General features: G+C 47.6%; 9 protein-coding genes across 9 annotated transcripts; 4 read left to right on the top strand and 5 right to left on the bottom strand.

The window, feature by feature from the left end:
• Positions 1-171: 171 nt before the first annotated feature.
• On the top strand, positions 172-1,447 carry BDV38DRAFT_296402 (NADP-dependent oxidoreductase domain-containing protein; the record flags this gene model as incomplete). Its single annotated transcript, XM_032062929.1, has 2 exons — positions 172-599; positions 665-1,447. 2 exons carry the CDS (start codon positions 172-174, stop codon positions 1,248-1,250), a joined length of 1,014 nt encoding a protein of 337 aa, XP_031909273.1. The 3' UTR covers positions 1,251-1,447.
• Positions 850-3,831, bottom strand: BDV38DRAFT_259143 (tubulin beta chain). Its single transcript, XM_032055800.1, has 8 exons — positions 3,442-3,831; positions 3,277-3,300; positions 3,181-3,206; positions 3,039-3,080; positions 2,901-2,955; positions 2,047-2,837; positions 1,624-1,983; positions 850-1,569 (listed from the first exon to the last, which is right to left on the bottom strand). The coding sequence occupies exons 1-8, from the start codon at positions 3,451-3,453 to the stop codon at positions 1,536-1,538; spliced, it is 1,344 nt and encodes a 447-aa protein (XP_031909272.1). The 5' UTR covers positions 3,454-3,831; the 3' UTR covers positions 850-1,535.
• A 31-nt stretch (positions 3,832-3,862) lies between these two features.
• On the bottom strand, positions 3,863-5,905 carry BDV38DRAFT_259141 (U2 snRNP complex subunit CUS2). The gene is made up of 6 exons (XM_032055799.1): positions 5,582-5,905; positions 5,235-5,357; positions 4,764-5,161; positions 4,593-4,701; positions 4,367-4,522; positions 3,863-4,287 (listed from the first exon to the last, which is right to left on the bottom strand). Exons 1-6 carry the CDS (start codon positions 5,750-5,752, stop codon positions 4,072-4,074), a joined length of 1,173 nt encoding a protein of 390 aa, XP_031909271.1. The 5' UTR covers positions 5,753-5,905; the 3' UTR covers positions 3,863-4,071.
• An 808-nt stretch (positions 5,906-6,713) lies between these two features.
• Positions 6,714-7,300, top strand: BDV38DRAFT_287063 (uncharacterized protein; the record flags this gene model as incomplete). Its single annotated transcript, XM_032060795.1, has 2 exons — positions 6,714-6,908; positions 6,959-7,300. 2 exons carry the CDS (start codon positions 6,714-6,716, stop codon positions 7,298-7,300), a joined length of 537 nt encoding a protein of 178 aa, XP_031909270.1.
• Positions 7,301-8,466: 1,166 nt separating this feature from the next.
• Positions 8,467-9,372, top strand: BDV38DRAFT_274539 (Metallo-dependent phosphatase-like protein; the record flags this gene model as incomplete). The annotated part of the gene is made up of 1 exon (XM_032057861.1): positions 8,467-9,372. The coding sequence occupies one exon, from the start codon at positions 8,467-8,469 to the stop codon at positions 9,370-9,372; it is 906 nt and encodes a 301-aa protein (XP_031909269.1).
• Positions 9,373-10,414: 1,042 nt separating this feature from the next.
• BDV38DRAFT_287061 (uncharacterized protein) lies at positions 10,415-11,832 on the bottom strand (the record flags this gene model as incomplete). Its single annotated transcript, XM_032060794.1, has 3 exons — positions 10,415-10,814; positions 10,867-11,453; positions 11,533-11,832. 3 exons carry the CDS (start codon positions 11,830-11,832, stop codon positions 10,415-10,417), a joined length of 1,287 nt encoding a protein of 428 aa, XP_031909268.1.
• Positions 11,833-13,128: 1,296 nt separating this feature from the next.
• BDV38DRAFT_296396 (uncharacterized protein) lies at positions 13,129-15,119 on the bottom strand (the record flags this gene model as incomplete). The annotated part of the gene is made up of 4 exons (XM_032062928.1): positions 14,480-15,119; positions 14,165-14,388; positions 13,331-14,093; positions 13,129-13,266 (listed from the first exon to the last, which is right to left on the bottom strand). The coding sequence occupies exons 1-4, from the start codon at positions 14,870-14,872 to the stop codon at positions 13,129-13,131; spliced, it is 1,518 nt and encodes a 505-aa protein (XP_031909267.1). The 5' UTR covers positions 14,873-15,119.
• A 2,057-nt stretch (positions 15,120-17,176) lies between these two features.
• Positions 17,177-21,460, bottom strand: pmcA (putative P-type calcium ATPase; the record flags this gene model as incomplete). The annotated part of the gene is made up of 2 exons (XM_032057860.1): positions 17,177-17,358; positions 17,389-21,460. 2 exons carry the CDS (start codon positions 21,458-21,460, stop codon positions 17,177-17,179), a joined length of 4,254 nt encoding a protein of 1,417 aa, XP_031909266.1.
• A 3,363-nt stretch (positions 21,461-24,823) lies between these two features.
• Positions 24,824-25,657, top strand: BDV38DRAFT_259128 (uncharacterized protein). Its single transcript, XM_032055798.1, has one exon. The coding sequence runs from the start codon at positions 25,143-25,145 to the stop codon at positions 25,329-25,331; it is 189 nt and encodes a 62-aa protein (XP_031909265.1). The 5' UTR covers positions 24,824-25,142; the 3' UTR covers positions 25,332-25,657.
• Positions 25,658-25,696: the final 39 nt, after the last annotated feature.

Genomic DNA, 25,696 nt, shown 5'->3' with positions numbered 1-25,696 from the left:
TGATTAGTAAACTACTAAGTTTCTGATATAGTTATAAAAGCTGAAGAATCCGGTTCCCAGTACTACTACTAATAATCTTAAACCATACCATCTCAACCCTCGTCGAGCTACCATATATATAGTCCACCCCTCATACACCAAAACAACAAGAAACAAAAGAATAGAACCACCATGCCCTACCCACTGAGATCTCTCGAGCAAAAAACCCCTGTAACCCCCATCGGTTACGGGGCAATGTCCCTCAGCGCCTATTACACCAACACACCCGAACCGGACTCCAAGCGCCTCGCCTTCTTAGACCACGTCTACGCCACGGGGCAGCGCTTATGGGATACAGCGAACAACTACGGTGACAATGAGGAACTAATTGGCAAGTGGCTGGCGCTGAATCCCGACAAACGAAAAGATATAGTCCTGGCGACTAAGTTCGGACAGGTGGGTAGCGGACCGGGGAGAAATGATGCAGAGTATGCGCGAGAGTGTTGTGAGAGGAGTCTGGAGAAACTTCAGACGAGTTATATCGATTTATTCTATGTGCATCGGGTTGATACGGCGGTTCCTATTGAAAAGACCGTGGAGGGGCTGGTGGGACTGGTACGGTGGGTTTCGCATTTCTCTTCCCTTTTCGGGGGAGATGTTGATTGGTATTAATGTTTTACTATAGAGAAGGGAAGATTCGCCATATTGGTCTTTCGGAGGTGTCGCCTCAGACGCTTCGAAGAGCTCACGCTGTGCACCCCATTGCCGCAGTCCAGATGGAATACAGTCTTTTTGCGTTGGACGTTGAAAAGCCCGAGACTGACCTCCTGAACACCACGAAGGAACTCGGCGTCGCACTTGTGGCATATTCACCTCTAAGTCGGGGTCTATTGTCCGGCCGGTTTAAGAGTCCTGATGACCTAGAAGAGGGTGATTTTCGAAAGGGAATACCACGTTTCTTTCCAGAGAATTTCCACAAGAACCTAGAGCTGGCGGAGAAATTGCGTGCCATTGCTGTCCAGAAAGGCATAACGGTAGGCCAGTTGGCGCTGGCATGGTTGTTAGCGCAAGGTGATAATGTCATTCCCATTCCAGGGACAAAGAGTATCGACTACTACAATGAGAATATGGGGGCATTGGAGGTGGAGTTGAGTATGGAAGATATGCGTGAGATTCGAGCAGCAGCGGAAAAAGCTGATGTCAGGGGCCATCGATACGCAGTGGAGACGTCTCCGAACTCTTATTTTGCAGATACGCCTCCATTGGAATGAGTGGTGGGATTAAAAAAAAGAGAATAGATAGTTGATTATGTTGGGACTAGGGCTGTACAAAATATTGCACCAGTTGATTGCTTTTGAACTATGTGCTGTTTGATTTCAATAGTCTCAAGGGCTCTACAGGCCTTTCGAAATTAAGAACAGGAAAGTTATTAAAAACGCTCGGACAAAATAATGTAATGACCAAGACCCGTGAACCAGGCCAGAGCCAGAGAACATGGACTTATCAAGGGTATTGCTGTCAGATCTCAATCCGAGTCTTCAGTGACTGGAAGCTATTTACTCCTCGTGCTCAAGGGGCTCCTCCTCGAGGCTGCAAGCTGATTAACACAAATACTTAAGAGTAGGGCCAACGGGGATCACTTACTATTCCTCCTCACCCTCGGAGATGGAGGCGTCCTGGTACTGCTGGTACTCAGAGACAAGGTCGTTCATGTTGCTCTCAGCCTCAGTGAACTCCATCTCGTCCATACCCTCACCAGTGTACCAATGCAAGAAAGCCTTGCGACGGAACATAGCAGTGAACTGGTCGCCGACACGCTTGAAGAGCTCCTGGATGGAGGTGGAGTTTCCGATGAAAGTGGAGGACATCTTGAGACCACGGGGAGGAATGGAGCACAGGGCGGTCTGGATGTTGTTGGGGATCCACTCAACGAAATAGGTCTGGTTCTTGCTCTGGATGTTGCGCATCTGGTCCTCAACCTCCTTCATGGAGACCTTTCCACGGCTATAGAAGGGTCAGTTTTAGAACAAAAGAGGGTATAACAAATAGAAAACAGGGGTCACATACAAGATGGCAGAGCAGGTGAGGTAACGACCGTTACGGAAGTCAGAAGCAGCCATCATGTTCTTGGGGTCGAACATCTGCTGGGTCAACTCAGGAACGGAGACGGCACGGAAAGAGTGGGCGCCGCGGCTGGTCAGAGGAGCGAAGCCAACCATGAAGAAGTGGAGACGAGGGAAAGGAACCATGTTGACGGCCAACTTGCGAAGATCAGAGTTGAGCTGACCGGGGAAACGGAGACAGGTGGTCACGCCGGACATGACAGCAGAGACCAGGTGGTTCAGGTCACCGTAAGAGGGGTTGGAGAGCTTGAGGGTGCGCATGCAGATGTCATACAGAGCCTCGTTGTCGATACAGAAGGTCTCGTCGGAGTGCTCGACAAGCTGGTGGACGGAAAGGGTGGCGTTGTAAGGCTCAACAACGGTGTCAGAGACCTTAGGGGAGGGGACAACAGAGAAGGTGGCCATCATACGGTCGGGGAACTCCTCACGGATCTTGGAGATCAGTAGAGTACCCATACCGGCACCGGTACCACCACCGAGGGAGTGGGTGATCTGGAAGCCCTGGAGGCAGTCGCAACCCTCAGCCTCGCGACGGACAACATCGACAACCTGGTCAACCAATTCGGCACCCTCGGTGTAGTGACCCTTGGCCCAGTTGTTACCAGCACCGGACTGGCCGAAAACGAAGTTGTCGGGACGGAACAGCTGACCGAAGGGACCGGCACGGACGGCGTCCATGGTACCGGGCTCAAGATCGACGAGGACGGCACGAGGGACATACTTGTTTCCGCTGGCCTGGAGAAGCGGTCAGGACTTGCAAAGCGTTTTCATAGAGGCTGAAAAATTTGAGGTACGCACCTCGTTGAAGTAGACGTTCATACGCTCCAGCTGGAGATCAGAGGAGCCATTGTAACTATCCTTCCCGTCAGACCCATTCCAACTCTTCCAATGCCATCTGCTCGTCGTTCGTTCGAGGTGTACACGGACTGTACTTACACACCGGAGCCGTCAAGGCCGTGCTCGCCAGAGATGGTCTGCCTGCAAGGATGTTAGCAAACGCAATAGGGCACATCCGAGTTCATGCTTCTGTGAAGTTCCTTGGTCCAAAGCATATTAACTCGAAGGCATCGAGACATACCAGAAAGCGGCACCTATTTGGTTACCCTATCACGAATATCACGTTTAGTATCCGTCGCCATGGTCCTTCTAGACATCAAATCATAGTCGAACTTACACACTGGCCGGTCTGAAGGTGAACCTATAGCATGAAACAAACTCCGTCAGTAAACTTGAATCATTGGAGAACGGGTGGGGTCCCTATCAGCAGGGGGGGGGGGGGGGGTTATCCCCGAAAAACGCGTCTGAAGAGGGGAACCGGGGGGGTAGGGGAGCAACATACGATCTCACGCATTGTGGAAGGAATATTGGCGGTGTTGGTAGGATAGGGTGGATTTGAAAGAGGCGAAGAGGTGGTTGGCGAAGGGTTGTTGGATAGACTGGGGGAGACAGTCGACGGGGAGTAGGTAAGAGAAAGAGGAGAAGAGAGAAGGAGGAAAGATGGACTTGTAGTTGAGCGGTGAGGAACGTCAAGTTGTTCGTTGTGTGGGCGTCAGGGGATCAACAAGTCAACATTGGCTTAGTTTATTTTTTGGGCAGGTAAATAGGGGCTCTTCCCCTATTCAGGTTAGCGCTGTCACGAGACTGCAGGAGCGAACCACAATTGAGTTGGCGGGTTCAAGCCACTGGTCATCCACTAGTGGATTAGCAGTAGTATATACCAGTAGTACGCCTGTAAAAATAGTTCGATTCGGATCTTGTCATGCCAGACACCACCAACAACATATGGATCGATCGCGAATTAAATACAATTCTACATATCCCAGAGTAGGTATAATACACGAAGCTTTCTGGAAATGAACTCCGCAGCTCAGTACTGGTGGAGATCCTCAACGGTTCGCACACAGTTCTGGAGTAGGTTCCTTAAGCTAGAGGTGACATAGCACAACTGCCACAAGATCGCCCGAGTCCCTCATTTGGCCGTGTTCTCCACAGTATGAGAGCTCTCGAGCCAAGTGCCAAATTCATCCAATCGCTGCCTCTCTTCCTCATCCTCATCGGCATCAAGTCCCTTCTCCGCCAAGTCCTCAAGAGCCGCTCGTTTCTCGTTAGTCTTCTTAAATCGCTCGCTACCATCGGAAATGTAAGCCTCAACGCGGGTACCGGCGAAAAACCGGCCGTCCATAAGCTGTAAAGCACGATCGTTAGCACCTACCAGACCAGTATTTCCTTGTCCCTGAAGGACACTTGAGTCTATATGCACATACCTTTACACAGTTTCTTGCAGCTTCTGGATCTTGGAACTTGACACTAACCACTCCATCGGTTTCCTTATCGTAAAGGACTACGTTCGTCACTTCTCCCAGGTTGGAACACTCATCACGTATGTCCTCCTTGATGTCAAGGATGGCTGCTGGGTCATCCTAATGACATTGTCAGTCGATGTAAGCAGGATACGAAAAGAATAAAGAGAAAGGAAAAAAAGGCCCATACATCAAGTTCTTTCAGAGTGAACATATGCTTCAAGATGACAACTTTTTCAAACTTAGAGTTGGTCTCTGGTAAAGCAGATGGTTCGTCATCATCCCAATCGGCAAGTTTGCTGTTCCACCACATTAGCAAGTCTCTCCTACCAAACCACCATTCATACTTGTAGTCCCATACTTATTTAATCTCTGGGTTCTTTGAATGATCTTTCTCTTATCCTTCGCGCTGGTCTTGGCCGGTGCCTCTTGTTGGCTTTTGTAAGAGAAATCTGCAGGTTGGACCCGCATAGGCCCCTGCGGCCCTGTTACACCTAATCTGAAATCCGAGTCATCCAGCATCTGGATTGCAAGGTTGACAGATTCTGGGCGAAAGAACACGACGAGAGCTTCACCCTTGAATTTTCCATCGTCGTCCATGTACATCTTAATCCGTGGGCGGCCGCTGTCAATTTCCTCGGCGATGACGCCACACTTAGAAAAGACATATCTGATTTCTTCGAAGTCAGCGTCAAGAGGAATGGACGTGACATAGACCGCTGTGTTAACACGCGGTTTCTTCGATTTTTGGCCATTCCCCTACGTAGAAACCACCAATGTTAGTCTCACGGGCTTGCGACATGACACACTAAAGATGAATACCCCAACTTACCTCATCTTTTGTCGCTTGCTGCTTGCGTTTCTTCTTGAGTTGCGATGCCGTGACTTCGTCATTGTCATCTACGCCCTGAACTTTATAGGCTTCTTGTTGTTGTCGGAGCAGTTGTTCATCTACCTGGAGAATACCCACGGGCGCGCAAAAGCGGCGCCCACCACGAGATCAGTTTCACGAACCATGCAAAGTCCTTGCAGTCATAGCCATCCCAGCATATTTGCAACGGAAGAAGGTTCTTAGGCGCTTTCACGCGCAGGCGCAATAGAAAACAACAGCAGAGCAGGATTTCAACAGCCGGGAAAACACAACAGGAATCACCAGCTGGAGAGAAAGCGCGCACACACCGTCGGAATCCATCGCTTCAAAGCCGTATCGTATTCAAACTCCTGGCCATCTTCTGTTTCCAAAATGAATTTGTCGTCTAGTTTCGAGAAGGAAATGCGCGGGTCGCTGTCGAATTCGGAAGGATCCTGAGGGAAGTTGCTCAGGGCACCCTCGGGACTGGGGGATGCCATAGCGGCGAAGACGGGTGCAGGATTACTGGAACGCTGGAAAGTAAATGAACAAAGGGTCTATATGGATAATCAAATGATCAAGGAAGACAGACAGTAGATCGAGGTTCGGGGTTGGTGGGGGGAACTTTGGTACGCAGGATTGCTACTACACAGTAGTAAGCACGGAGAGTGACGATTAATACCATACCTACTACTAGTACTACTTCGCCAGTGGCATGAGCTGCTGTCATGCTCTCCCATTGGCTGGTATTACAATTTCATTGCTTACTAATTGATTACCAAAAAGTGGCCTTAGGCCGCCTACCTTGATTGGCAACAATTTAACCCTTATTAGCCCCAACGTAATCTGCTTGTCATTGTTTAGAACCCAGATAAAACTCGGCGGGCATCCTTTAATTACAGGAAAGCCTATTGCAATGGGCTCAAGTCATATACCGTGTACTCGAGGTGACTGTCACGTGAATGACTACCTCGTAAGTACACGTACAGCTCAGTAGTACGGTGACTTCGACACAGTTTCTAGACCTCATACAAAGAACCAAGCGCCATCATATGCGGGGCATAGGTGTGACTTGAATAGAAGCTATGATCGGTGCCCGAACATTCTCACGATGACCTGGGAGTAAGCACATCACTAAGTTGGCCTAGGCCACGTACCTAGTACCGCTTTCAGTTGCATGCATACGGTGTGTAAATTGAAAAAAGATCCGACCCATAGCCCTACGGTAGCTACTACTAACTCCTTGAACACGAATGTACCAAGGATAGCAAATAAAATGAATTACACGTAGAGAACCTCTTGCCCTCTGCTCTCATATTTTAGACCTTTATTATTGATTCACCCGGTTGTACATATACTCGCGCACTGACTGGGCAACCCCCCTTGCATCATGGTTCAGTGCCACTTCCTACCTAACCCCACCTTGATTCGAACAACCATCAACGTTAACCATCAACCAATATGTCCGAGAACTTTGATTTAGATAAAGACCTTGAGGTATCAGGCATTGTCGTTGCGGGGCACATCAGTGACAAACTCGTTTCGGATGTTCAGCAGGAGTTGGAGAAGAAACGGGATACTATACAACAACGGAGCCGACAGATTCAGTTACACTGGAACGCCGAATGCGATGCTGTGATGTTCTATTTTGACATTGTAAGAGAGTGTAGGGCACTGCCAGCAGCTAGATCTAACTCCTGCTTCAGGTAATTAAGCCGTCCATCGCAATTCTAGAAGACAGGCCATGCTTGAGCCGATGGTTCGTTCAATATCATGATCGCCCGAAGGGAACGTCGATTTACAAACCCCGAGTCGAGAAAGGCACTTACAACGTCCTGATCGTCATTGAACCGGGGGCTGGCTTTCCCCGGTTCTATGAGGGCTCGCATGTCGAGAGCGAGAATGAGATGATAGCACCCGCCGTTAGTACCTATGCTGTGGAAGTCCCTCAGCAAAAAGGAGCGGTGGTTGTATTTGATGCAACGCTAGGGCGTCGAGACTCTGCAGTGGAGGGTATTGGAGCGTCCTGCATCATGTTGGTATATTGAGCCGTGCCAACTGCGGCCGCAGAATAGAAAACTATTTTCTGAAACACACTGTATTTACATTCATATACCTACAGAAATATCGCAATAGAAAAAAACCAAGACTCAGGCCCAGGCTGTCCCACAATTAGGAGGGCCCCTCAAAACTGATTAAGGTAATACAGCATACAATCACGGCGTAGGGTGGCTACAGATGAGCTTGAGGACAATCCCAGACCGGCGTGATGTATTATTCTGTTCTATACACTGGAACCTGCTGCCAACCCATGTTTTCTGACTGCACTGCGAGTATGACCCCTGAAACCAGTCATGACCATAGGAAAACATGGCTTCCCATTCTTTGATACACAAGGGGAAGAGGTTGGTAGGACAATGGGGTGAAATACCCAATATTCGACTCCATCAGCCAACTAAAAGTATTCTCATGTTTGAAGTGCAGTACTTTCATGAAATGTAAGGGGTCTGTTTATTGCCAAACATCCGAAACTGGACAATGTGTTCGGACAACCGAGACCAGCATCCTCAAAGAAGATTGAGGATGCGAAATCTTCCTGCGTCTTGAGTCCCATCTGCGGTTTCTTTCTCGATAGGGGAATATTGCAAAGATCTTCCGTTGGCAGGTTGATAGTGGGTAGAGCATTCGGGTACAGAGAGAATGAACACAGCTGCTTAAGAGCTAGGACTCACACGTGCGGTTATGCCATTTAATTCGGGGATAGCTTAATTCCTGAGTTCAAGTTCCCTGACTAAGGGCGATTTGCTATGATTCAGATATAACCCAATAGCCATGAGGTTTTATGTCAGGGGTGTATTACTGGTTCATGCCCTAGCCCCGTCATACCCCTGGAAAGCATGTTGGTGTCTACCTGGCGCGCAACTTAATATAAACTGCAAATCATGCACAGTCGATGAATCAAACTCTTCATAATTTCTTCGCAAGCATCTATTCATAATTGTGGATGGGGAAACATATGTATATGCCTTCCATTGTTGTGTGCCGATTTTGTAAAAGCGGCAGCACTTATTATGGGAAATGACAAGTTGCAACAACCAACCAACAGAGAATAGCACCTTTGCGTAATATCTAGAATATCAGTCAGAATTTATGCCACAAAGCTATCCACATTATTTCTACTGCTTATGAAAAAAATTCTACGGTTAGTTTAATGATGTCACTATTTGGGAAGCAAGGTAATAGTCTCGACGAACTTCTCAACCGACCACGCCCATCAGCCTGGCAGCAGTTTATGAAGCAGCCATGCATCTTTCTCGCGCGCAAGCTTTACACTTGGCAGAGCACAATCGCTGCCCAGCCAGTCAAAGACCCTGTCTCAATCGTATGCATCTCCGATACACATAATTCCCAACCTTCTCTTCCGGACGGCGACATTCTTATCCACGCAGGGGACCTGACTCAATCAGGGTCATTGAAAGAACTACAAGTGACACTGAACTGGCTACGCGCACAGCCGCATGCAACGAAGATAGTCATCGCTGGAAATCATGACCTATGTCTTGGTTGGGATATTAACCGTCTAAAAGCGGAGGACGAAACTCCCGACTGGGGAGATATAGTCTATCTCCAAGACTCAGAAGTGTCCATCACCTGTAACAATGGCCGTCATCTAAATATTTACGGCAGCCCCTACTCACCACGTCACGGTAACTGGACTTTCCAGTATTCTCGTTCTGAGGACTTCTGGGGCGGCAGGGTACCAGCTAACATCGACATACTCATAACACACACCCCACCACGCGCCCATCTAGACTTGCTCAATCTCGGCTGTACATATTTATTGCGCACGCTCTGGCGTGTTCGTCCCCGCTTGCATGTCTTTGGACATGTACATGAAGGCGCTGGGACCGAGTGGCTGCAGTTCGATGCGCTGCAAAGTGCGTATGAACGCACTGTTGTCGCTGGAGGCGGTATATGGAATGTTATCTATACGATGAAAGAGTTTGTGGGGAATTGCTTTCGTCCTACCACCGAAGCTAAGTGTCTACTTGTGAACGCATCCATCGTGGGTGGTCTCCGGGATCACGAGCGCCGACAGCCTGTCAAACTGTTCATTTAGTATATGTCAAACGGATTCCACGAGTAACTATGTGCCAAACCGTTCCATTTGAAACTTTCTTGGACGGTTGTCCCTCGACCATTCTTTACACGAACAGTACATGGGGCTGCTCTACTATGATATTCATCACCAAGAACTGCTTACTCTTAACATCCCCATCGGCACCTCTCCAGAGACATCCGTCTCACCAACGTCTGCTCCAACCTAGGCACCACCTCAACCTGGCCCGGTTCAATTTCAGAAACACTACCTCTCGATACCTCAGCTCTATCGCCATCACCTCATTTATGATGGCTGGGCTAACCCGTGGGAGCCCACGTCAAACCAGTCAATCAAACGCTACCCCTAGTTAAAGCGGAAGAGCAGCTAAAACAGTATATCGTACAAGGTGAGGATCCTTAGGATCAAGAATTCCGGACACCGTTCAGGACTGCTGGTTGAAGAACTCTATCTTTGTCCGCAAACCTTGGATGAATCCAATGACAAGGTACTCGTAGATGCGGACGCACTTTGAAGATCGAGACCGCGGAATTGCCCGTGGAAGAAAGAAATACGTTCTATGGCTGGAGACCTATTTGAGGGACAACATGTGATTTGTGGAGGAAAGACGTCAAATGATGTTTCCTTTGGGTTTATTATCGCTTTACTAAGAATGCTTGTATTGTTGTGCCCTCCAGTGTATTGGTAAATGCAAATTAGGGATACAAGTTTGGTCTCGGGAAGAACAAGGTCGGGCTCAAGGGTCAAGGCGCGACTCAACAATTCTTTGGGCTTGAATAATAGGACAACTAAGGATCCTATATCTCGATATTATGGAGTCTTCAAGTGCTTTTGGAATATAGTAAAGTAAACCTGTTAAGTACCTTAGTTCATATCGCTCAAATTGCACGACGAATTTGGCGTAGATTTTCTCGTAAAACGAAATTATCCCCTTTCTCTCACTAGCCCCGCCATATCATACTACAGTAGATCTAGCTTTGCAAATAACGCGACAAAGAACGGCTTTTCTCGCAATAGTAGCGCATATTGTCCATGCCCATACTTAAAAAAAGGGACATTGACCGGTTCGTGTACCTTTCAAGCCCTGGGCGTACTCCTCCAGGGATGCTCGACCCTTGCCTTCGAAGTACTTGGGTCCTACATCAGGTGTATAGTAGCCCCGGGGGTAATACTTATCACCTTCGTCGCCTGGAAGAGGCCGACCCATAGCCCAGGTAAGCCAAGCGACAGGGCCCCAGCGGTTCCAGAAAGTAGGCGCGACGTAATAGGGCGCCGCATCCCACTGGGTGATGAAAATGCGATCATTCTGGTCCGGATGCTCGGTGAAGGCAGTGAAACGGAGGAAATAAGGTCGGGGGAGCGACAGGTAACGCAACACAAAGCGGCGAACGGACAGGAGCGACGAGAACAGTTTAGCATATGATGCCGGGGGAGGGTCATACCTAGGTCCAGGGTTAATCGTTGCACGAGCGACTACCTTCGGGTTATACTTACAACATCGCGCGTCGTAGGCGGTCATCCATCATGAACGAAACGAAGTGCAGTCCGATCTGCTGGAACGGCTTCGGGACCATGTACAGTAGCACGGCCGTAGTCTGATCCGCGGTCTCCCGGTTCGTGGCATGGGGAACCATGTGCTTAGCTTCGTACGCTTCACTCCAGGTGGTCATCTCCTCTAGCCACTGGAGGCCATCGCGGAATCCCGTCTTATGCGACGGAAAGGCCTCGTAACCGATTGCGAGACCATCGCCGACGCTCTTCCAGAATGTGCCGATAGCACACTTCTCGAGGTCGGTCAGATTTCGCCACTCGAACATTTCGATGAACCGTATGGGTACGAGAGCAAACAAGCTAAGCGTGTAGAGCATATCATCCTCGGATATCTTTCCCGAGGTGCGATAGCCATTGTGGAGCCAGCGGGTTCGAGCGATCGCAGTGATAGTACGTTTAGAAGATGGGGCGTTGCCCATGAATTCCTGAACCAAGGCGCTTGTGTCTGCGTAACGCTTGTAAGATGTCTCCGGATTAGAGAATTGGCTGGTCTTGGTGAGCAGCCCGGAGATGGTGGGGATTCCGTAGGTCTTCACTGGGTCAATTTAGGTTACCAGACAGTCCACAAAAAAGTATAAGAACTCAATCAGGTGGAAAAAGGAGCCGAACCCTGAAGAGAGCAAATTGCAGAGCTTTAATATAGATAAAGGGAAATTCCAGCTGCAAAAGCACTTTCTGGATTTCCCAGGCCTCGTCGTCGGTCATTTTAGCCAGGGATGCCCGGTTGGGGTACTTGTACTTTTGGTGTAGCCATTGTACCCGGCGAAATCGGAGCAAGGAGACCAGTAATGGATATGCTATCAGGATTGCGAGGGCATATGGAAGAAGCTGGCGAGGTCCAATGTCTAGAATTGCTTGCGGGACTGAATTGTTGATGCCAGCTGTGATTGCTTGGCTCTCATTCCCCATCGCTTCGCCAGACGTCAACAAACTTGAGTATGCTGTGGAGTCTGTATTTAATTCAACAGTCTGACCGGGGGGAAATTAACATGCACACCGGAAATCATAAGCTTCAAGTCGCAACAACCCGGTTCAGATGGTGAGCACTAGACCTAGTTAAATATGATCTCCTGGGCAAGGGATGCGGAGTCAGCAAAGAACGATCACAGGATCTCTAGAATTAACTCGTGTTCAGCTCGCCAAGAGCTTAGCTTGACAAAATCGAACCCGTGCATAATTACTTCTCCATAGTAGTTCATCCATACTACTATGCATGAATAAAGTACGGGGTTCAATATAAAGAGTAATCTACTATTAGTCCATATTAAATTTATAGTATTAGTGTTTCAAGCCGAGGCCCTACCCCGAGGACTAAGTTATAAATTTGATTTAAGGGCTATTTATTCCTCATTACCAAGAGCTTCGATGGTCGTTTCCCCACAACCTAAATATTCCTGCCGAGTATCGAAGGACCTCGGGTATGAACACATGAGAGAGGGGAAGCATAACTTTATGTAGATCGTTGCATTCAGAGCATATACTAGTGTATAATAGCAATAAACTCCCTGCTGATATCTTGTGCCCTAACCTGGGCACCTGATTCAACTATCCACTTTTAGACTAGTTTGATTTATCATCGCTCGCCACGGTCTCTTTTTGGTTGCTTACGGTCCAATTCTAAATTACATCACATACCTTCATCTCTTTTTAATGAATTGAATCACCAGAGCTCCACGCACGTCGAAGGGTCTATGCGTCACTCTTCACTGAGTGAAAGTTCATATGGTCTTTTTTACTAAAAATAGTCAAGTCCACAAGAAAACGTCCTTATCAACTCATGAGTCATGAGACAAAGAGACAGAGATATACTATGGGGTGATACGAAGTAACACATAGTTCCTTCTTATAAGCAATGCAATTAGAACACATCGTTTCTATCTCCCATTCTTATTATATAAGAAGCAAATATTCTATGCCTTGCAAAACTCCGTCTATTGCCATAGCGAAAAGACAAGCTTCTAACGTGCAGCTTCAGCTTAGTCTATGGTGCATTGTGTGCGAGCATGACCAGTCATACGTCCGTACGTACAGAGTATATTGATTGGCGGTCTTACTTCTTAAAGCCATTCGAGCCATCCCATGCAAAGTGGCTATCCAAGGTCTCTAAAGCAAAACACCACATGTATAACCGGTGGCTCCAATCTCAGACAGATAGGTCACCATGAACGTATATGGATGGCATCTCATGGAAGCAAAATATTTCTTTCACCGTCCAATTACTCTCAACTCCAACATTCTCAGCGGAGGGAAAGCAAGGGTCGTGAAACCGAAGCCGAGCCAGATTCCTAAGTCACAGCCTCCTGTGACTGCTTGCCCAATCGGCCCCGTATAGTACACTTGGTCCTATAAGGAAAAAGGGAATGAGTTAGCACTGGCCTCAAGCGGATGAATCAGGGATATACTGTACCATCCCTACAATTGCCCCCGCCCAGCCAACCAGGAAAGCTAAAGCAGCAGCAACCCCTACCGGCAACTTCTGTCGACAGTTCCACGCGGACCAGTCATAGCCTTGGCTACGTCGAAAGAGAAAGTCCTCCTCCACAACAATAGTAAACCAGATGATGATCCAATAACCAATCAGTGGAAGGAAGCTCTTGAAAATTTCGTATAGGAAATCTCGTCCACCAATCGCGCATGCCGTGTATATCACTGTCGTAGTAACAGTGAAGACAGGACGTGGGATTTTCGACCATACATTCCCGAGCATCTGGAAATTCATAGCCATTGAATAGGAACCAGGCGCATTACTGGAGACCACCGTCACGACATTGATGAACGCGCAGAATTTGCCAAAGCCTCCAAGTCTGCCATAACCAGCCATCAATAGACTCGCCGGCGTACCATCATAAATTTCAGCCCACTTGGGGTTTTTCGCCACTCCACTTCCTAGACCAACTCCAAGGAGAAGAGTGATGATCATCGCCAAGCATCCTCCCATCATGGTCATTGACCATGTTTTCCATCGCTTAATAGTCGGCGGATAGTAGACATAGTAGTCTGCAGCTAACGGTGCCCATGCGAGGGATACAGACACACAAAGAGAGAAGAATGCCAGACGTTTGGCATTGACTTCGTCTGATGATCCAACCGATGAACTTTCGAAATCAAACTGCGGTCCTGCCGATCCAGTGATGATGCAGAGCACCAATAACTGCGGGAACCAAGCATATCTGCAGGGTTCACATTGCTGAGTTAGTTCCAGAGAAGCTGACAGAGGCAGACACCAAAGCATGGTTCATACCTCTCATAATATTGGAAGATCTGCATTCCAAATGTAGCCATCACCAAGCTTGCAAGCGCGACAATAATAATGCCAACGACGACGGATACGGCTCCACCTGATATTTTTGAGAGTAATTGCCCGCCGATCATACAATTCATCATCCCATAACCCAAGTTTGTAAGCACATTTAGCGAGCAGCACACCTTGCTAGGGTAGTACCCCATAAAATATCGGGCGACTATCTATCGACAACAAGTGAGCTGCATGTACTTCTCTTTCTTGCATAACAGGGACAGGGACGAACAGAGGTTATATGCAACGGATGAACCATACAAGAGTGCGATTCCCACTTCTGGGACCCCAAGTGCTCATATACCCAACTGCCATACCCCCCAACAGATTTCCAAATATTGCGCAAAGAGCAGCATCTGCAAAGCTCAGCTTCATTACAAGCGTGCCCAATGATCCAACCACCATGTTGTTCACGGCCATCCCCATGCTGAACCACATAAGCAGCATATGAAGTGATGCTGATGGGCTAGTCTTCAGGCGTTCCTCAAGCGGTATTGGCTCAATCCCACGCGCCTCGAGGCCCTTGATACTGCCTGCCCATCTTTGGTACCTCGATCTGTGACTTGCATTAAGGGGAGTCTGATCTTCTAGCTCCTCTTGTGCAACACTCTGAACGGAAGGGGATATACGAGTTTTTTCAGCCTCAGACATCATGCTGGCTTTCAGGACGGGCCGTCACTTGGTCAAAAGGAGCCGGGTCTGCCTACTTCTCTGCTCCTTCTTGTCGGAAACAATAACGTGGAAGCTTGACCGAGCTACAAGTTGCCGAAAGAAGATAGTCAGGAAAAGACGAACAACGTTTCACGGTATATATAGGGACACAGAGATGTGCAGCAGAAAAGGGGGAGACTCAGGGAAGGAGTTTGCTGCTCACACAGTGCTACTAGTTTGACATCACCCTATCACCTGCCCTACTTGATGCTAGCATTCCACAGCTGGTGTGTACACGGTACCAGGACCCGGCACTTTGACCGCACGACCCTGTTAAATTCATCGGACAGGCACTCATGATGCAGGTCATCATGGAAAATAAGTTCAACCCCATCCATGGGAAGAGAAAGAAGGGAACCTAGCGCTAAACAAGGGCTCGGTATTTTCGGGTTTATCAAAATTCCCATCACCTCTATGGCCCTCTAGTCAACTTTTTGGCTCAAACACCCGAATCACCTCTATTACAGTCAAGCTAATATGGTGCAGATCGTCCGGGTTCCGTGATTTGTCACATCATCATGCCCATTACATTCCATTACTCATATTGGTATTAAGCTCTCCAACACGGTCGTCTGGTATGCACCAGCCAAGCAAGGAGAGACAGTGAGAAAGATACAACGTAGCTCAACGTCCGAGGATCCGGGCAATTCAGAAAAAATCCCCGGAGCTCATACTAGCCCACTTGGAAGAAAGTTTGACAAGTATGAATATGATGCTATGATCATCTCTCGAAACTGAGTCGAGGTAATTCTTTTTGTCAACGCAAGCCCCTCGACTAGCCGTATGAGTCTTTCAGCTCGCCACCATGCTGCCTACCTTTCAGACATCTGGTCAATCCAAGAATAACGATCACATTTCGAAACCCCTCGTTCAGGGACTTTGCTGTCTCTCAGGTTTCCGAGCAAGTGGTCCCTTTTACTAAATCTGAAATAGCGCGCTCTTGCAGATCACGCATGACCTAATTATGATTACCACACCAGTGGAACATTGTATAATACTGCTAGTGCGCGCGTCGGGTTTCCTTTGTTCCGGCCAGTACGTATCGGGATCACTAAAAAGAACCGCAGTTTGATCTTGAGTCATGTCGTGCATAACCAATGAGCCTAGTGAGACAGTACCGTCGATTCCCGAACCACATCCAGAGAAGACACGGCCCTTATTCTCTATCGCGCATACAGCTCTCTAGTTTCTTCCTTCAAAACCCCCATAACCATCTAAGTAAACCTATCCAACACCCACCCCAAAGGAATTCACTCAAACGCACAAAGTAAGCAAAATAACCGGGCACGTAGCATATAAAATGAATTCCCTACCCGAAACACGTTAAACAAGATGGCACAAAACAGGGGGGAAGAAAAAAGACTAGAAACATATCCCTTGATGATCTAATTTCCCAAATAGGAAACTAGCAACGTCTCTTTGAAATCAACGAAACAGTATTGTTGATATTTTAGCTCTTTACATAGCTATATCATCCGGGAATTAAGAATCAAGTCTTTCATACTTGTACCTTTAATCAATTTGACATGCTCGACAATTGAACTGCCAGGATATCCCAATAAGAATCAACACCTTAATTACGAATGAATACACCTAATCCTACAAATTTTAGACCAGAACTACAGACGAAAGATAAGCCATACCAACAGATCCACATTCACCGGCTATAATAATATAAATCCCGGCAGTGAATCAAGGACCCCCTATACCAAAGACCAAACCCCATCAAAGAAAACGAAGCCAACCCGTAGAAAATGATATTAAGTAGAAATTGAAGCCCAAGTTTTTAACAATAATTAAACCATCTCTAACACCCAATAAAGGGGGGAGGAAGAATCAATATGTACAAAGTAGGCAAGAGAAAACAAATTACACAGGCCGTCACCGCCGAGACCGAACATACACTGGAATGAGTGTCTATATGGAAACAAAACGAGACCTTTTCAACCGTTATACGCCCGACGGATCGCTAGACTAAAATCATGCAATCCAGCAAATGACAGATAGCCGAAACCCGAGGAAAGGAAAATGGGAATCTATGAGCACAGGAAAAAGCAGAGAGGGTGAAAGAATGCACTGAAGTTTGCTTTATCGCGGGAGAACGGCCGACCCAGAACTAGAAAACAAAACATATCAAAAAGCAAATCAACGACAGGATCATAATACATCGTTGTGAGGTGGGCAGTCTTAATAATAAATACTGTTAACGTATCAGAGGTATTATTAGAGTGTTAACCGGGTATCCGGTCAACTTTCGTTTCGAGATGCGGACCGGCTGTGAGCGGACCGGCTGTGAACAGATGTTGACCTTATGCTGCGGCTAGACGGAGCCCGTGCAGGAGGAGCGTGCTCAAAGTAAGGTAGGAGGTCTGGATTCTGGCTTGGAGGCGTCTTCGACGATGAAAGATAGTCGCCCACGATCCGATCGTCTGCTGCTGTCTTGGGGTGAATTTCAATACCTTGTTGGTTTTCCAAGCCCCCATGTGGAGTGGAATCAAACTTGAGTTGCTCTCCGTCTGCTGGCGCTCTTTCAATAGGCGACCAGCCTGCAATACTTCCAGCAACTATACCCGCCATGGCTGTAGCAGGTCCAAATGCCGAGTTCGAGCGAGACCGAGCTCGTCTTCTTGACCGGGACTCCGGAGTAGGGGGCTGAGATGGAGTACTGCTGCGTTCATTGACGGGTGTTCCAGGGACCGAGTTCTCTCTTGACCGTGATGACCTTGAGCCGCTCCGTGATCTTGGAAGGAACTCTTCAGGGTGCTGTAATTTGTGCTTCAGGTGTCTCAACCGACCTCCACGGACCCTCTTGAGAAATTTGAGCTGATCCCGAATCTCAGTCAGAGCAGGGTTCCACTCGAAGCGATCCTCGTCGGAAACGAAAAGCTCGGGGGCCTTTTTGCGGCTGAAAAAGGTCGGGATGAGTTTCTCAATGAATGCATCTGGGATCAGCCGAATGATGACTGCAATTGGAAGAGAGATCACGCCGATGATCAAACAGACTCCCCATTGCGCACCGTTTATTCTGGTGACAGAGAATGCATGGCCACCAACGAAAACGATCAAGACCTGTCCACCCATGATGATGAACTGGATTCCAATGAACCACCAATTGCGGAGCATGCCTTCAAAAATATTGAATCTATTGTCCAGGCGACGAGAGTTCCACTGGTTGAATATCTGCATCCAAACAAAGGCATTGAATACAACTGTAGAAAGTATATCGCCTTCGTAACCGAAGTGGCCTCCTGCAAAGTTCAAGACAAGCGTGACGGCCATTTGATAAATACTTTGACCGATAATCATTTTCCACATTGTGAGGGTGATGAGTGGAGCGGATTTGGGCTCGGGTCTGCGGTCCAGAACATGTGCAGATGGGGGATCAGTGGCTAGAGCAAGCGCTGCGAAAGTGTCCATGATAAGGTTGACCCATAGAAGCTGTACCGCCGTAAGAACCGATTCTTCGGTGTCACTAGCCACGGCTGAGATGAATGTTAGGAGAACCGCAGTGATATTGACTGTAATTTGGAACTGCAGAAACTTCTTGACCGCGTCGTTCACAGTCCTACCCCAGGCCATAGCCTTGATGATTGAGGTAAAATTATCGTCCATCAGGATGATATCTGACGCCTCCTTTGCCACTTCGGTGCCAGCAATTCCCATAGAAAATCCAACATCTGCTGTCTTGAGAGCCTGGGCATCATTTGTTCCGTCACCGGTAACCGCAACCGTCTCTCCTAGCTTCTTCAGATGAGTAACCAGGATTTTCTTGTCATCCGGGCTAGATCTTGCCAAAACCTGCAGTCGAGGGATAATCTGGTGGATCTGAGCGGAGCTAAGCTGGCGAAATTTGGGTCCTTCAATTGCAATTCCTCCAGGCGTAAAGATACCGCACTCTCCAGCAATAGCCTTGGCCGTATTAATATTATCTCCGGTCACCATTCGGACAAAAACACCAGCTTTCTGGCATTGTTGGACAGATTCTGTTACACCAGCTCGAAGGGGATCCTGGATGCCGAAAACAGCGAACATGGTCATATCCTTGAATACGGCGTCAAAATCTGCGAGACTCCGATCTTTTTCCTGCTTGCGTACCCCTTCGGGCGGCCATTGACTAAAATCGCGGTACACTAAGCTAATAGCTCTCAAGGACTTAGCTGCATATCGATCTATCGTCGCATTCAAGGCTTTCTTATCGTCATCGGAAATCGGGTGGCTAGACAAATCCTTTGTTGGGTCGGAAATGATACGCGTAGATTTCGCAGCCAGAATCTCCGCTGCACCTTTGACAAACATCCGGTACTTTCCAGATCCCATTTTGATAACCACGGCCATACATTTACGACCGGAATCAAATGGCACCATCTGAGCGATTTCTGCGTTGGCCCGTGCCTCACTAAGCGAACCGAGAGCGAGATAAGTTCTTGCGAAACCCAGAAGCGCTGTTTCGGTCTTTGAACCAATAAACGTCATAACCCCCTCCTGCTCCCCTTCAAATGCTGTGGAGTTCAGCACGATCGAGTCGAGTAAAAGCTGCTTGACTGGAGCAGGAAGACTTTTGGCAAACTCGGATGGTGACAGCGCATTTGAAACTTCGTGTGCGTCGCCATTCTCATCCGTTCCATTAGAAGAAGCACCGGCATCCTTGACGAATCTAAAAGTCGTTCCCATGGTGGCAGCAACAGCAGTCATTTTGTTTTCCGTCAAGGTGCCAGTCTTGTCGGAACAAATCGTTGTCGCGTTCCCCATAGTCTCACAAGCCCGGAGCAGCCGCACCAGGTTATTGTCCTTGAGCATGCGTGTTGTGGCGAAGGCGAGTGCTAGTGTGACAGCCAGAGGCAAGCCTTCAGGAACAGCAACCACGATGACTGTCACAGCAACAATGAAAATTCTAAGGAACGCTTGACCTTTCTCATCAGCACCGTCAATGGTTTTCAGCTGAGCAAGGAATTTGATAAACAGCACAACAAACAACAATAATCCGGCGGCAAGACCGAGTTTGGCAATATATTCAGCGAGGACGTTCAGCTTCGACTGTAGCGGTGTCGTCTGGCCCTCATCCTGGAGAGACACCATCGTTTTCCCGTATGTCGAATTGACTCCAACGGATGTGACAATGAATGTCCCCACGCCTTCGGACACTTTCGCGCCGGACACGATGAAAGGGTCTTGTTTCGAGAGGTTTTCATGTTGCTCAATAGCCCGGAAGACTTCATTGGCAGCAGTCTTGCGTAATACATCCGACTCGCCTGTCGCGGAGGACTCGTCACACTTGACATCGTGACCATTGATGAAAATACCGTCGACTGGGATTACATCACCGGGTTCGAGATGCATAACGTCGCCCACCAGGACGTCGTGAATTGGAATCTCCAATGTTTTCCCGGAACGAACCACTTTAACCTGTCGGTCATCCTTCTTTTTGTTCAGTTTCACAAATTGGCGTTCCTTCTGCCAGTCGTTCGCAGCACCCACTATCACCACGATGACAATAGCCACAATGATAGCGACACCTTCGACCCATTCCACTTTGGGTTCACCTTTCTTAGCTGTGACAGACTGGTAGATGCCGAGAGCGAGTGAGATAATAGCAGCAACCGTCAGAAGAATCAAGACCTTATCGTTATATGCTATCCAAGCCAACTCAAAGATACTCTTGGGCTTTCTTTCAGGGAGTTTGTTGCTGCCATAAACGCGTTTCCGGTCAGTGTAGCCATTGTCAGGGTGTTTCGCAGGCTCCGTGCCAGACCTCGTCGGTTGCCGCGGGGGCTGGGAAGGGGATCCTTGTGTTGATTCCTCCGAGGCGATCGATGTTGCATCCTCAAAGCTCACGGTTCCATCCAACGCGGTCTCATCCATACTCAACCCACTATTGATGTCGGTTCGTAACCCCTTCTCTAGTCCACGAAGGCCACCTAGAGCATGGAATGCGCCGAGATTTTTGGGGTTTAAGAGCTTATTTAGTTGACCCGGTGAGAAGGCAAACTTGTTATTTTCCACCGTAAACTCATCTTCGCGGCCCGGATCTGGCTTAAGGGCATCCTCATCATTTATAACCATGTTCTTCGTCAGATCTGCACGAGATCCATGAGATGCCGTTGGTACATAAGTATCACCTCCATATGTACTAGACGATTGATGCGTGTCCTCCGACTCCAATGAGTTCCCGCGGGATCTAGTGCCAGGCACAGCCAGGTAATTCGAATGGGACACGGAGTCGTTCATCTTGTGCGTAGGAGATGAGACGTTATGCGGGGAGGTTGGTCGACTCTCGTGATCCCGTGGATCAGAAGCGAAAGAGCGTATTGAGCCACCCGAAGGCCCATCCAAAGGCGAAACACTGCCGCTGTTCAAGAGAGCGCTCGTATCATTGGAATAGGCATTTTCACTGGAGACTTGTAACGTGGGATGCGCCGCAGTCGGTGAGAGTTCTTCGTTAAGGTCTGTATTAATTTTGATTTCGGGGGCCTGCGGTCGTTGCAAAGGCTGCGACTGCTTCGAATCGTTTGCGTTCGATCTGGAATCCGACATGATCGTCTAAGGGGTTTAACGGCCCAGGTAAGAGTGGGTCTCAAGGGCGACAAGAGTTTCAGACGAAAGGGATATTGGTATGAATAAGAATGCGGCTCCTGAAGGAGCAATTAATCGGACCCCGTTGTATCATCAAAGCAAGGCTTGTGTTCGTGAAGAGGTAGGGGTTTCTGCAGTGATACCGCAACCGTTTAAGCTTCCCAATAGATATTGAATCCTAGCAGTTGTTCAATATAACCCATGTGGCTTATGCTGAGACACAAAAATTTACCGGTCCTCCTTCCTTGTGAATCTAAATGCGAAGAATGCGCGACAACGATCAGGAGCGGTAGCGATCGACATCCAAAATATAGAGGAAACGGGCAGAGGATTCTGTGGCATAACAATTCACTTGAGGAATGTCGAGATATCAAACGATGGGAAACAGTCACCGGAAGTATCCACGGTTATGTATAGGATGGGGAGATCCGCAAAAAGTGACCATCTATGAAGCGCATAAAGATGCTAAATGAAAACAAAGGACAGGCGAAATCCGCACTCAGTGCCTTCGACTCTAGAGTATGAGGCTTTCAATCACACACACACAAAGGTCAGCCATACAAGCAAACCAGAAACAGTCCAGTTACGGACAGGAGTCAACAGAGACACAAAGCGCCAATATACGAACGGTATATTCCTCCAGTCGCCCTGACGTGGGACCAATGAATTTAGGGGAGATAGCGCTAGAAAAAGGGAGCTATCCGGGGTCAGAGGAAGGAAAAGGTGAGAGAGTACGGTGAGGTGGTGAGGTTCAGGTACACCGGGGTCAGTAGGTCGACTGGAGATAATCGTAGCTGCTTGCAATACTACTAGTTGGGTTCAATGCGCTAAACCACGGATCAGAGATGGAAGTTAGCGTCACAGCCATTACAATACCAGCACCCATATTTTTTTTCTATATGCAAAACCCCACTGAGAGAAGTCTCCTCCTAGTCGCCAATTCAGCCAATCATCGCCGAGTATCTGGAAGCATTACGGTAAGAAGGCCGTCACTACTGCGGCCGTCAGCTCCACCGGCGATCCGCAGAAGGTCGAGAATCTCCTGTACGGTAAACCCCCGTACACGAATTAAGTAATAGATGCCGTTTGCAGAACCTCTCTTTTCCCAAGTTGGACGGATGACATCGCTTCCCTGCTTACTAGATCTGGACTTAGTCGCGTTTTCCCCTGGTATTGAAAGTTTGCCTTTTGAACATCTTCTTCAATAACTTTTCCTGAAAAGGGAGGATGAACTACAAATGACCATAAAAAGAGAAAAAAAAAAAAAAGAGAGAGAGAAAGAAAAAACAAGGATCGCTCCAATGATGGGTCCATGGCTTGCCACCGAAACACAATGCTTGGGATTTGCTTCACTTGCTAATAGACCTTGTCCTGCAAGTTTAATGCTGGAACATCACTCGTCGGCTTCCATTGCACTGCCTCACTGCATTTCCCCGTCCGTCATCGATTTATTTTTTTATTTTTTTCAACACACTGACCTCCTCCCTTTTTTCTTGTTCCTCTCCTTTTCAAAAAAAAAAAAAAGTAATAATAATAATAATAATAATTAAAATAATTAAAAAATTTTCCCATATTAATTTTCCCACCATTCCTAACCCAATAACCTAAAAGAACATTGCGATGTTGCTCCCGTGACAATGTAACCACTTTTTGTTGATATACATCGTTTTCGGACTCATATCTGTGCAAGTTATCCTCAGACCACAAGAGGGAAAAGGCAAAAGCTCCGTCAACATTCTTTCTGGGGCCTATTTATATGACCTATACACTTATTCAGAATATTTCCTGCATGACCAGCAGCGATATGACCTACGATACGATATCTTTTCCACAGTAGTATTTGAGATTCCGATCCTCCGTCAAAGGATTCTACCGTCTATAAAATTGTTTGACGCCGAAAAGGGGGCCCACTTGATGATATTACACGACAACCACCTCCAAAAGGGGGAGGCGAGTCATACAATTCAATATAGATAGATGGATTCCCTGCCACTAATGCACACTGTAGTGTTGTTTGATCCGGAACTTTAATCCTTTAGAAACCCCAAAGTATTGACCCTCGAATGATGATGTGGTTGGTAAGAGTCGTCCTTCCTTACTAGTATACTCCAGCATCGTTGATGGGACTATTTACCCCATACGTACAGGCGACAATGAGGCCCGCAACGGACACTTGGGAGACAAAAAAGAGAATTTTTCAAACCTGCTGCCAGCCTGCCAATTATTTTCATTTTATTTTTTTTTTTTTAAAAAAAAAAAATATTTTCCCACATGAACCAATCCCATCATGTCCGTTGCACCGTTCAAACTCCTTGATGGGGGTTCGTTTCATTGCCGCGGACGAATAATGAACTCCGAGGCTTGGCAAATGGGCGGTGCAAAGGAAAGGGACCCATAACACGTCTCCAACAGTCTAGCCCTTGGGATTTTCCCTATTCTTTGATGACCTGTTTTCCTCATCATTTTTGAGCGTTCGATCCAATCGCTGGGGCGCTTTTTACTGGTTCGCTTGGCCGGTTGCATTACTCGTTCTTCAGGTCTAGCCTCACTGATTGATCAAAGTCTAGATACATGGAGTACTAACGTATACATGTACATACTGTACCCCGTACAATCTTTATACTGTGTACAGAGTACGAAGTAGTTAAAACACGAAGCGAGACATGGGTACGGGAACCAAGTCCGAGGTGCCATGCTGTCTCTTGGTAGTATGATATGTGGCAGTTACACCAATGTCAATGGTCTGATAAGACAAAGGAATGAAGCGTGGTCCAATGTAATGCAGTGATCTCTCTTGAATAGCACAAGACTGCGTCATTTGTAACCACGCGGAGATGACAGGGGGTAAAGTAAGTAAGCACGACTATACAGAGGCGGCTGCTATATCAGTGATCGTGCATGTTGTTTTACCATCTCGTAGCTAGCTTAACCACTTAGACCTGTCTTGGTTAAACCGAGGCTTCACTATCGATTCTGGAAAGACTACTGCAGTCACTAGTTCAACATGTATGACGCGAGCATAGGCCGTACTTCGGCTTACCCACCGCAGACATTCAACATGTGTTATGGATGCACGTATGTTGTTGAATCTCTTTCATGGTTGAGCATGTGGGACTATCCGGTTTTCTTTCCATCCATAATTGCTCTGTGCCATGTATGTACGTACGTAGTTTGTACATAGTAACCCGACATGCCCTCATCACTCATGGATGGCCATATCGAGATTATCGATCTCGCTCACCATGCATATAATAAGCATACCCTAAACATCACCCCCTGCTTATCTATCCTCGCAAATAAAAATAATATAGGGAAAAGAATTTCCCACACTCAAGAAGATGGAAAGCCACAGGCAAGGATAATTTATTCTTCTGCCAAACAACAACTTGTACAGTGTCTACAAGGACCCACTTCTTAACACGTACCTCTATAAGTGTACTAATCTCCAGAGGAACGAACACAGCCTCCAAACTGCTTATCACAATAGAGTACGGTAAATGGACTTCCACCTTCCTCTTTAGTACCTACTAATGCTATCCATGTATCTCTGTTTGTACCCCGAGCGCATCTTGATTAATACCTCATACAACGCCAGAGACCCAACATTCCACACTTTCAACCTCAACCCTAAAGAATCCAACCTATGACAGCAGGAATGGCGGTCTGGGGGGGGATTGGTTTAGTTGTGAGAGGGGTCCTTCGTAGAGTTCGCCAACTCACTCCATTATCTGCACGTCAACTGGTCACGATACCCCTTGGACTTGGTCGATATGTCTCATGGAAGCGATTCGGGAAGAGACAGACGGTGTCCTGTCTAACATCCTTTTACTGAGCAATCGTCTATCAAGATGCCTCCGTTGACTCGAACAAAGAGCGAACGCGTTAATGTCCATCGTCTAGCGGTAATCTAGACTGAAACATTTGATTCAATTCATTAGCTACTTCAGGGCCCTCCATTCGTATTCTCCTAAATCGGCCGTAATCGTATTGCTCGCTCGATGGAGAAATACAAGCACTGCCCTCTTCGACGGAGCTTTACAATGCAATGATGTACACAGCACACATCATTGTCCTACTCGATGGGGCCTTCCAATTTCTTGACAGCCTAGTCTGTCGGATAAAATTTTTCTGTGAAGCAAGGCTTTAGTATGAAATGTGGTTATTGGGTATCCAGACCCATGACGGCTAGTCTGTAGG

Source organism: Aspergillus pseudotamarii (genome assembly GCF_009193445.1).
Source record: "Aspergillus pseudotamarii strain CBS 117625 unplaced genomic scaffold BDV38scaffold_70, whole genome shotgun sequence".
NCBI classification, from domain to species: Eukaryota; Fungi; Ascomycota; class Eurotiomycetes; order Eurotiales; family Aspergillaceae; genus Aspergillus; species Aspergillus pseudotamarii.
The sequence above is the reverse complement of the archived record's forward strand: the minus strand, read 5'-3'. Positions and strand labels throughout refer to the sequence as shown.